The following is a 12200-nucleotide window of genomic DNA, read 5'->3' as shown; positions in this document are numbered from 1 at the left end:
CCAATATTATTTACATTTAAACTCTTTTAATGTGTATTACTCGAAGGATTTTTATAAGCTATTCACTTGATTGTGTCCTTAGAAGTATAATATTTGTTAGCGATTCCTGTGTTTTACCGTACAAACAGTCGTTACCTCTGATATACATAATTTGATCATTTCCGGTTTTGCATACCAGTGGAAAGAAATGTAACGTATTAAATTCGGGGTTTGGTTTTCGTTTATAAGCCTATCAGCTTATTGTTATTACTAAGTTCTCTACATGCATTTATCTTTTAAATTAAGTATGTTATTCCCGGATAGCTGTCAGAATTGATAATTGAATTAATATACCTGCTAAAATCATGCTCAATTCGTGTTTCTACACCTAGAATGCTGAATGCTTCAATACATGTGTGTATGGGTCTGTGGCTTAAAACCTAGATTCTTGCGCTGCAGATACAAATGTATCTCACGGAAACTGGGTCGACTCGACCCGTCCCGTTGCCAGCACTCGCACATCAGATCGTAAATCTCGCGCGGACAATTCGGAGGCATTGGCAAAAGTTCCTGAAAAATACGAGGCAACATAACTCATTGTCCGACCACGTTCTTAAATGTTTGTATAGCCACTCACATGCATTTTGTAGTCGCGGTATATGAGTCCAATGTTTTCAATTACACTTTTGTCCGACAAATGCTCGTAGGGCTGTTCTCTGGCGAAGGTCAATATCTCCCACAGGGCCACTGCGAAGGACCACACATCCGATTTCGTTGTGAACTTGCCCTGCAAATCGAGTTTTGAACAAAGAATGTTAGAAAAAATATAAAAATAGTAAGTAATAGTAAGTAAGTTGAGAAAAATATATATTTTTGAAGCGCTAAGTATTGGGTTGTCCTACTTGCAATTTGGCTTCAAAAACACACTCTTCTCCTGTGCACAGAATGCTGTTCATGTATCTAAAACCTTCTGCAGCCTTTCATTATACGCAACAGCGTTTCGCATCCCGCCCCCTTATTAATTCTGATTTTTCCTGCAGTGCTATCCACTCATTCGTTCGTTTATTTTGGTCCTGATAAACCCCTGTGGAAACCTCTAAAAGCATCCTTTCCCGCAAACTCGTACTTGTATCTAGTCTTCCTGCCTTCCAGAGGCTCTTTGTTTTTATCTGTCATATTGTGTGGCAATGTGGCAATGTTTGTGCATATTCATGTACATTTCGTTTCGTTTGCTTTTCGTAGTCTGCCCAAAAATCTGCTCCCGGTTCTGGTGTAGTTAATTAATTTAGTTGGTGTGGTTTTTGCTCGGGGATTTATAAAATATTTTACTCGGCTTTTGGTTACTTTTCGCTACTCGTTGCTGAATGTTTTCTCCTATTCTGTACTCTTGTTATAAAATTGCGTAAAAACGTTTTTTCGGTACACAAAAAAAACATAGGACAAGTTGAGTACCCAAAGGGTTAATGGACTCCACACGTTTGTTAATTAACCAGCCGCCTAATTGGCGCTACATTTTACATTATTTTACTGATTTGGCGTGGGCGTTATTTTCAACGTACTCCATTAAAATCTGAATTTATTTGCAAAAGTCAAATGTATAGAGGGAAATATAGAAACAACTTTGATAATAGATTGTTCGCTATGGAGAGGAATTAGCTAAACGAAATAATTTATAAGATATTAACGATGACATTTTGCAGCCTAAACTTCTAGGGCTTAATAACTATAGCTACTCGTTCAATTGAGCTTTGAAATTTGTGATTGAACAACCCACTTGTTGTCGGTCCGCGGGTTTATTAGTAAAATTGGGGTTCACTAAGCCCATCTTCGTCACTTTTTAATTAGTGTTTAGATATAATTACAAGGTGATATGATAATACTCAATAGGAACTACTTATAAGCTCCTTATGTATTAGGATATTTACTATTTATAAGACTAACGATATTTAATATAATGGTATTCTTGGTTGATGTGGTTATCTTACACATATATCATTATTAAGTAGCTTACTACTTCTGCCTACCAAACTTTAAGTGTTCAGTTATCAGTAATAAAGAACTTTGATAGCATTGCAACCCAACAAATTCCTTCTTTTGAATGGGTAATTCTTATTATTAGTATAATATAATAGGTATATGCGTATATCTTACCAGTAAGACGCTCTCCCAAGCCATCCATCGAATGGGCATGGGCTGGCTCTGTCTGCCAGTGAAGCCCTCCAGTTGGCAGTAGTCGGTCGCGTAGGCCGAGCGATTTATCACAGTGCCGATGGAGCAGACTTTGACGCACAGTTCGGGGCCAATGATGCAGCTCCTGGAGGAAACATGGACATGGTAGACGGGAGGGCAATTAAAAAATAAACACGAGATACCAGAAGGTAAATATTACACAAAAGAGCTAAACCACCCCAAAAACACTCGCACAATGTCAAGGACTCGAAATATTTGCATTTGCTTAGACAAAGGAGCGCCCCGAGTGCTCTACGTCCAGTTTATTTTCAAAACGAGTTGACTGTAGCTTGCAAATACCCAACCATCCGGTGGATTAAAAATTAAAGCGCTCACTTGGCAGATTTGGTGAAAAAAGTATATATGTACATATATATACATATATATATGTATATAAAAGTAGAGCGATTTATCTGTTCCTAAAAGTGGTTCCTCAATTAAAAGTGGGTTTTTTGTCGTGCCCTTTTTCAATAGACATATTTCCTGGAATTTCTATATGTATATATTAACATTGGGCGAATCATACTTATATCTGATTAGAAGTAATACAGTTGCTAGGATTTTGAAGTACGTATATACATACAGTAAAGTGTGGGCTTTCACGTTGAATTCAATAAGTGCTCCTTTTCCCATAATCTGAGGAATCAACATCGAAACTAATTAACGACCACTAGGTAAGGAAGGCAGTGGCAGTTTCCCCACTGACACCGCCATCAAGCGGAAGGCTAATCAAATATGCAAGGACCAAGTGGGCTGAAGGACTAAGCGCCCTGCGTTTCAGGACTAATCTCCTGCAGTGGAGCATAAAGTGAGCTATAACCCATCAGCAGACCAGCCTGACAAGCATAATTTCCTGTCTCTCGATATTGAAAAAGGATATAAAGTCCTGTCATATTGCAAATAAAATGTAAGCTTGAAGTGCTAAGAGCGACGTCGTTGTCTTGACATGTAATGCGTTTAGACCAAACAGCAAACCACATGTCGAGAACGAGAACCAGAACGAGAATGGGGTCGAAAAGGGCAAGTTGCAACCCTCGGATAGACAACTGTTTCTGATTTCGGCGCATTATAGATTTCTATTTCCAGGACGTGTCAACAGTTCAACAGTTCGAACGAGTATGAGTATGAGTATGAGGTGAGCTGAGTTGAGCTGAGTGAAAGGTTTAATTTTCAACAAACATGCGAAGGGGCGGGAACCCCTGGATTGTGGATTGGGGATTGCGGATCGCTGGCTGAGTGAGTAGTTAAGTAGGCTTGCCAGGGCTGTTTATGGATTGGCTTGAATTTCCATCATTGTGCCTTAGACAGCCACTGACAGTGACGTCGACACGTGTCGAGGCTTCTCGAGTTGAAAAGCGAGACCAGTACAAATGTACACATTCATTACATGGTTCCGATTACTTCTATAAAAGCAATATATTTCTGGTCCATTAAAGTTACTTTCTATACCATTTGATTCCACAAAAGAAAGTGTTTTCAAAAAGTTAGGGGTATTGAGTTTTAAACGGAAACTGTTTTACAGTGAATTTTAAGCATTAATCGAGTTGGCAGCACCATGTAGTTTCGCGTAGTGACGAAGCGCAACGAGGTGGGTGCAAAAATGATACCTTTTTTCATTAAAAAATGCGTTTCGCAAAGCTTCACCCTGCAACTTTCTGAATAACAGCGAGATAAATTCATTTTAAATCAATTGTTCCCAAGGGAGATATGTACATATGTACGAGTATATGAATTGATTAATTGGAAAGCTTGTATCAATTTCCATGGGACTCTCCGTGCATTTTACCTACTTGTATGCAGTCGACATGCGACAATTAATTAAAACATCAGCAGCAACACATTGATGGTAATAGCCCTCTCGTGCGACTAAAAGAGCCAAGTTCCAGGAATCGAAAGCAAGCTGCACCTGGGGACTTGGCCAACAATTTCACATGTCAACGCATGCAAAAATGAAACGAGGGCGGAACTATGTCACATGGGGTTGCGAACCTGATCAGGTGGAATGTGGAATGCAGGGGGGGTCGTTGGGAGGTGGTGCCGCATCTGCTGCCGCTGTTGCCAATAAAGGTCAAATTAAGGGGTCGCAGCGGAAGGTCGCTGACTGCTGCGCATGCATTTAACCTCTGACATGGCGACGCGTTCAAATAAAATGAAAATACACCAGCAGTAGCAGCAGTAGATGCAGTAGCATCTGCATCCGCATTCGCATGGCGGGAATGGCTCCGGGTTGAGCTGCTCCCGGGAGGAGCTACTAACGTTGCCGTGACAACGCCGGACATTCCGAAATACTCCTGGGCCATCGGAGTGGGAAATAATGCTCAGCCAGGCGGCAGTAGTTGCCATGTCAGAACTATTGATTGACTTCGGGAAAGCAATGCGGCAATACGAGCAATACGGCAATGGAGGTGGCCAGGCACACTTCGCAGTGATGCAAATTGTAGTTTAAGCTCACCAAACGCATAATTCAGTCCAAGACGTATCAAAGTGTTTGGCTCTGAATGGAGTTGTCGTATCCAACTGACATATGCATGATTATTAGATGCAGCATGTTCTTTTGAAACCCCAGATTCAGTCGGATTCAAATGAAATGCCATATTTTCCGCATTAAGACTTTCGCTTTTACTGCGATATTAATGTGCATGCTGTGTTGCATTTTGTTTTTTGTCATTTTTGCTGTCTGGATTTTAATTAAAATTTTCACAGGGTAAGAGTTTTATAGGAGGTTGAGTTTACCGCCTTTTTAATGTTGATTTTATGCAAATGACACTTGATTGGACGCAGGGAGTGTGAGGCGGTCGCAATTGTGATTAAAGTGATATTAAAAGCCATTTTGTGGTGCTGCAGGGTGGGGGAAATCGAAACTAGCCATTCCAAAACGCAAATTCTATCAAACAGTTAATGGATAATAAAGAGAAAAATGCCAACTTTCCATACATAATTCAAAAAACTTTTAAAGGACTTGCATAGTCATGTTGATAAGTATAGAAATTCCAAAGTTGCATTTGAAACTAAATTTACTTCGTTTAGATTTTACTGTTTTTGTTATTGATACTAGTTATAATACAAGTGTTTTTTTTGGTTATGATTTGAAACCAATTTCCGTTTCACGAAAAATATGCATATTTGCGGTGAAAAGTATTGATTTCATATCAAGTCGCTCGCAGCGGGATTATTCAATGCAATGTCTGAGTCCATAACGCTCAGCATCAGCATCACATTGAAATTAATTAAACCACACTGACACCCCAAACTCAACTCGATATGTGAGTCCCTCATTATGGGAGTGCTTTTGCGGGCATATTTCATGTCATAAGCCCGGAATATCAACGATTGCCATTAAGGCAGAAGGCAGCCACGCGATGCGCAGCTAAAAGCAGATTTGTGGCAGCATCAATTTCTGAAGGAAAGCATATTGCGCTGCAGGACAACAATGGGCAAGTCCAAGTTCGACGCCAACTAAATCCAATTACAAGCATTTCGCCGGGGCGCAAAGGAGCTGTCAGGATACGCAGGATACGCCGAATACGCAGGATATGCAGAGCACTGCACATTGAACACGTGTGCGCAACGAATTCTTCCATTGAATTTTTCGGTAATTCGGGGGTTGGGTGCGCCGGCACCCATTCGGGGTCCGTTGGGTTCGTCAGACATTTTGCAAGCCGCCCGCAGCGCGCCATAGAGGTTTACTTTTCATTTACGCGCTGCGAAAAGGGGACAAAGGCACAACCCATACAACTGCACTGCACTCACACACGCACTCACACACACACGCATGTGGAGGGGCAGAGAGTCCTTTGCGAGGTCCTGTTATGGCTACCCACTGCAGCAACGCCGAAAAATTGTAATTAAACTTAATCCGCTCAATTTGAAACGCACACCCAGGCCGTCAAAAGTGCCCTCCTTTCAGCTCCCAGGATCACAATGGTAGGCGGAATACGTCCTTTCACTCGTGAAAGCCACGTGGATACTTATAAAAATTCTGTTAATTTGGCCGGGCTGATTAAATTCGTAGATTTCGTGTAATTATTGAAATTTTTGAAATGAAATAACAATATGAAAACTAAAACAAACACGCGTACTTCTTCGAATGCAATTATTAAATAGCAATTATGCATGTACATATAAGCAAACGAAGTCTATTGTTAATGGAAAACCTATAGGAAATAATAGGTAATAGTGAAATGGGTAATGCAATTTGTTTTACAATTTATGCAGAACAGAATAATAAGAATTTCAGAACATCAAGAACTCATTGATACGGGTTTTCTTTAAAAAAGGGATATTCTTATGAGGAATGTTACAATATAATGAGTCATTTAAAATAAGAAGTACCCCACGCATTTGAATGATATTCTATGCAACGTAAGTACTATCCCAATATTAGTCACGTCTCCAAGATTTGTCATGTAAATAACGATGAATTATAGTTGGTATATACAGTGCTCAAACTTCGCCTAGAAGCTGTTGCTCCTGAAACGTGTGCGAAGTTTTGGATAGGCGGCGAAACTTTCTCGAGGAGACGGGCAGCTCTTACTGCCCGCTTGGGCAATTTAACTAAAAGCCCAATCAATCATCTTAGACGGGGCCCCTCATACCATCATACCATTGCTTAATTTGCGCTCAACCCGCCAGGAGACCACCCCTCACCCCCTCTATCCGCACGCCCCTGACAACCCGTGGACTCCTTTGTCAATGTTGGCACTTCGCGTTGGCGTCCCTCGCATCGCATCGGACTTTGAGGTAAACTCCTCATTGCGGTGCCCCAAGAGCTTTAATCCGCTTTTTGGTCGCTTTCCGAACTTTATCCTCCTGGCCCCGCCGCCACCTGAACCAGCACCAGAATCCGCACCAGAACCAGAACCAGAATCTCAATCTGAACCTGAGCCTGGAGTTGAATCAGATTGGGGCATATGCTGCAAGCGCTGGTCTGCACACATATTTGCCCAGCTGCCGAAAGGGTTGATTATTTGGGGAGCGGAAGGCTTAGGAGTTGCTGCAACGAAAGCGCCCAAAGACGGCTTACGCAGGGCCTAAGAACTTAAAGGAATCGGCATTCGCAAATGATGACTCCCCTAAGGTAATTGCTTGGAAATAACCCAAGCTTAACGCCTTAGATCCTCAAAGCAATTTCCTATAAACGCACTTTTAACGCTACACGTGAAGAGTAAAATGTGGAACCTTTAATTCCCCAAATCCCTACATAATAATACACTTTGAAATCGCTACGGCAACGATGAATGGCTACTGCCTAAAGTGCAATACCTTGTGGTCATTATTCAATTAAAGTGTAAGGGAAAATTCACATAAATTCATGCTGTTTTGGACTCCCTGGAAAATCTGTGTAAATCCGACACTTTCTATCTCTTAAAAACCCTATTGTTTGGCCGCAGACTCAGCCAACTTCAGACTGCAAGCCAGGGACAATGACTGCGATGCAGCCCATCTTAACGAAAAACAAGAATAACAAGAATAATTACCACGAGAATATAATTATGTCTGCTTTCTGCAATTATTTCAATTATGAGTATAAATACAAGCTGTTGCATTCACACCAGAAACCATGAAAACTTTTTGGCCGTCTGCTGCAGGAAAATCTTCTTGCACAATTTGCAGCGCATTCAGAATGAAAAAAGGCGGAAGTGGTTTATACTTCGTGGAATACTTCATATTTTAAAGGTGCTATAAAAAATTCCAAAAACCATTCATTAGAAAGATCTTATTTTTAAAACAATCAGGAATGTTACATGGTAAATACTCAAAAATACAGCTTTTTCATGGTGTATAAACTGAAGGTATGCCCATCGAGTAAAGGTAAACAGAAGTGATGCTTTTCCCAGACTTAAATGAAGAAAACTCGTCTGCCACAAGTCCCTAAACCAGATAATCTGCCATTTCAATGGCTTTAGTCTGCACAGGCAGCTGTTGATGTGGAGTCAATGGTCCAGACAAATCTATTAGTGCATTGCTCTCTTTCCGGCGAAAAAGCGAAAAAGAAGAACAAACATTAGCGTCTAATTCCCTCGCGCAACAAATTCATCAACTGCCACATAATCCAGAAAATTTTTCAGCACTTAAATTTGGACATGACTGGAAAGTTCTCCTTTCTTGCCTACTTTCGGGGCCTCCTAATCCCTAAACTGTCGCAAAACTTTGGCCGCACACAGAAGCAAAAGAATCCACAAAAAAAAAACAAAAACATAAAGAGAAATAAAAAAGGCCAACGAAACTTTTTCGAGAAGATAAAAGTGCGAAGTTTGAGACCGCGGTAAGGTCGGTCAGGCAGGGGAAAGCGGATTCGGGGAAGGAATTTGAGGCGAAAATTACAAACATTTTCAATTATCAAGCCAAACAACGAGCTTGTGATGTATTGTCTGGGCGCTCATTATAACATTACCGTCATATAATTACAGCCTGATGCCTGTTTATTAAGTTTAAATGGCCTCGTCTCTCTAAGTGTGTCACTTGATAAATGACTCTGCCCGCGCAGCTTTTGTGGCGACTGTACCGCTCCAAATGGCTACAAAATGGCACTGGGCAGCTATGTCACCTGCTCACCCAATCATTTTTCAAAAGGGTTATGCAAAGACAAAGCCAAAGACGGTAAGTAGTGGACGGAGTGGAGGATGTCTTCCTTGCGATGGCGTTCTGTGTCCATTTTTCATAACGCCTTGCGGTGTGCTACACAAAATGTATATTAGTTTACCTTTCTCTCGCTCGCAACTTTTTTGTTTACCAAACATTTTTCAAGTGTCACCGTCAGTTGGGGGCGAGCATAAAGGAAAGGTCCTTGATTGAAAGTAATTAAGGGGCAGGTAGGGGAATTATCCTTGGTAGGCTAAAAGGGGACTAACAGTTTTTTCTCCTTTGTTCCACTGTGAAATGAAAGCCCATTATGACAAATGCTCTGCAAATGTGTTCTTATAATACCAAAACCAAAACTAAAAAACTATATGTTCTTAAAATTAAAAGAAAAGGATGAAGTAGACTTTCAGCTAATTATTTCGTTCCAAATACGGAACACAACTGGTTGAGATTAAAGAGCAAGGCGACTTGACTGTTGCCTTCAACCCGACCTGGCCTTCAATTAGCTATAATAAAGTAAATGATTCGAATGAGATTTTTATATTAACTTTCTGACAGCCTGATGCGGGTAAGCTGTAGCGGCCAAATGGCTAATTGACACTGGGATTGGCCCCAGGACAAGTAGACAGGCTGACAGTCTCTCGCTTCTTGTTTTATATTTTATTTAATGGCTTCGCATTTTTCGGGCACATGCCAAACAATGCCAAACTGACAGACACATTCTGAGCAAAAAATATGTAAAAGCTTCCTTACAGCAAAATTACAATTTCAATGCTAAACCCTTTTGCTGAAGATGTTTAAGAGTATAACACACCATTACCTATATATGGCGCCCAACGTGGGGCCCGATTCCTAACTTAAATCCGCATAGAAGGCTTTTTCTTTTCAGTTTGTTAAGCAAAATGTCAGCGTTTCTCCTACGTACTTAAAATCCAAAAGTCAGCGAAAAAATCACAATTAAGAAGAACAATGCACAATTAAAAAAAAAAAACTATTAGCTGTGGTATTCGCCTGCTCGAAAAGGATATTTCATTCATTTCGTTTCATAGACGTGTTTTTGCGGACTCATCTCAACTGCACACTGCGAAATGAAAACTAAACACAATTAAAACAACCGAACCTGGCAGAATTTACACCAAATAAATTTGGTTTTAAATGTTATGGAGCTCATCATATTGCAGGAGGTGGGAAGCTGCTGCAGTTCCTGCATTGCCTGTTGGTTCTAGTTGATTTAATTAAATGCATTTGAATGCAAATGCCTGGAAATGCGTACCGCCGGCTCTCAAAACCATATACCATATGTGGTTCAGCACACACACACACCCATGCTCACCCACACACACGAATGTGTTGGTGTTGGTTGGTAGTGTTGTTAGTGTGTGTGTGCCTCTAGTTGTAACTAAAACAAAAACGGAAATGGTAAGCGTATGTTGCTGACAGCACCCTCTGGTCTTATTTCATGGTAAAATAAGTGAAGTCATCTAAGGCTAACGAATGGGGCCGCACGGGTCGAGGAGTTCGGTGTTCGGTGTGTATATTTTCATAATCTAAAATGGAGCAAACGCACTCGCACTCGCACAGCAGCCGGGAAATCCAATGAAGCCAAAAAGCTGCGGGCCAAATTCACGTATCATTTGCAGTTGCTCATTTTCACGTGGGATGGATGAAAAGAGACTTATTTCGAATCAATTAAATCTTGAATGAACCCGGCTCTGGAATACACTTCTTGCAAATCTAGGCTATATACGCGAAAAGTGTAAGGTGTAGTGTTTGAATGCAGCTTTAATAATTAATGAGATAGTTATGTTAATTATTAATTATAAGTTGAGAAAGAAATGCTGTATCTCCAATACTTTTAATCTGATTAACGCAAACGTAAACTTACTTTCCAGACTTTTTTTAAGAATATGTTGGGTGGTTTTTAAATTGAAATTGCTTTAATAAGCAGTAGTCAGAGTGTCGTTAATATGATAATCGCAGAGATTAAAATAATTCGACAAGATAGCAAGAACACATGCGATTTTCCAAGCTTCAATAAGCAAAGTATTTTCCTGCAGCTGTAACTATTGGGAGTTCGCCCAACTCAGAGGAGCACAATGGGGAATACTCGTATATGAAATTTAATTGAACTTTCAGCAGGCGTCTCTTTCCCAGAAAATTTGCAATCTCGCTCTATCTCACACTGAGCCCGACTGGAAATATCATTTGAGGGCAGTCTGGCATAACTAATTGAATGCATAATTTACAATTAAGTACGTAAGCTACTTTAATATTTATGTCTATAAATGTGCAGGCCACCTAGAGTTGATGGACGGCCGGCCACGCCCCATTCCGCCCCTAATTCCGCCCACTGCCCACCGCTCACTGGCCACCGCCCACTGCTTGCCGCCATAAGCCCCAGTTTGGCCGTTATCGACCATCATTTGTGCCAACTGCAATAAATGTCAATTATTCATGAATTTTCAATAACTTGAGTCGAGTCGCAAAATAGAAAAGTTTCTTTTCGTTTTCATGCCCTCTTAAAATTAATTTTTTGTTCTCTTGTTTTTTGGCCACCAGCAGCAGCAATGGGCAGCTGGGCAAAAGTTTTTAATAACATGTAAATATGGCCAAGAGCGAGACAGAGATGGCTAGTTGTTGGAATAGAGCGAAGACTAGCCAGACATCGGCGGGCGTTAACTAAGGAGCAAGAACACATAAAGTACGATGCCAAACAATATGAAAAGGGAATTACTGGGGCAGACAGGGAGGCAAGATGCGCAGAGCGAGAGGGAGAAAGAGAAATAGAGGGGGACAGAGCAAACAAGTTTGCCTTCAAAGGCGGCGAACGTGCTCGGCAGGCACAGCTATAATGGTGAATAATTAACAGTTATTAATAATGACAAAAGCAGCTGCCGCCAATGCCATCGAAAGCAGCTTACAAAATGTATAGCGCACTTTTTGGGGCCATGACGGCGGGACTCCACTTTTCGACTGCCAAAGGACAGCGGACAGGGGACAGGGGACAGAGGACAGCTCACTCGTTATTTCTGCACAACATTTGCGGGACCTTCGATTTAAAATTCACCGCCAATAATAATAAATATAAATCATTCCCCATCTGTCGCCGGTCGAAAAAGCTATGTCAACTTAGCCGACATTCCTTCGCTGGACTTCCACCTCAAATTTATGACTAGCGAGTTCAGCTCAGCGGCTGTTTTACTTGATCCCATTCTTATTCAGTGGGGTAATTTTAGCTTTATGCCTTATTACTTTCGAGCAAGATAATCATCCATCTAGAGTTTAACTTTCGAGGGATTTGGCACCACTTATGCATACCGTTTCATAACAGAATATTATTATTAGAAAGGAATAATCTAGTAAATACTTAACCGTATTATATAACTAGTCCCTTATATAACTAGTTATAT

At 40.9% G+C, this 12200-nt stretch overlaps 1 protein-coding gene across 1 annotated transcript in view; it reads right to left on the bottom strand.

The window, feature by feature from the left end:
* Nucleotides 1-384: 384 nt before the first annotated feature.
* LOC122620807 (discoidin domain-containing receptor 2-like) overlaps nucleotides 385-12200 on the bottom strand; it is a 52158-nt gene continuing 40342 nt past the window's right edge. Inside the window, exons 14-16 of the mRNA XM_043798440.1 lie at nucleotides 2131-2293; nucleotides 617-766; nucleotides 385-549 (exon numbers count right to left, since the gene is read on the bottom strand). Coding sequence (XP_043654375.1) covers nucleotides 385-549; nucleotides 617-766; nucleotides 2131-2293 — 478 coding nt within the window. The remainder of the gene's footprint in view (nucleotides 550-616; nucleotides 767-2130; nucleotides 2294-12200) is intronic.

The sequence above is a fragment of the Drosophila teissieri genome, chromosome 2L (assembly GCF_016746235.2).
Source record: "Drosophila teissieri strain GT53w chromosome 2L, Prin_Dtei_1.1, whole genome shotgun sequence".
NCBI lineage: Eukaryota > Metazoa > Arthropoda > Insecta > Diptera > Drosophilidae > Drosophila > Drosophila teissieri.
Note: the sequence above shows the minus strand (reverse complement) of the source record. Positions and strands in the feature narration are given on the sequence as shown.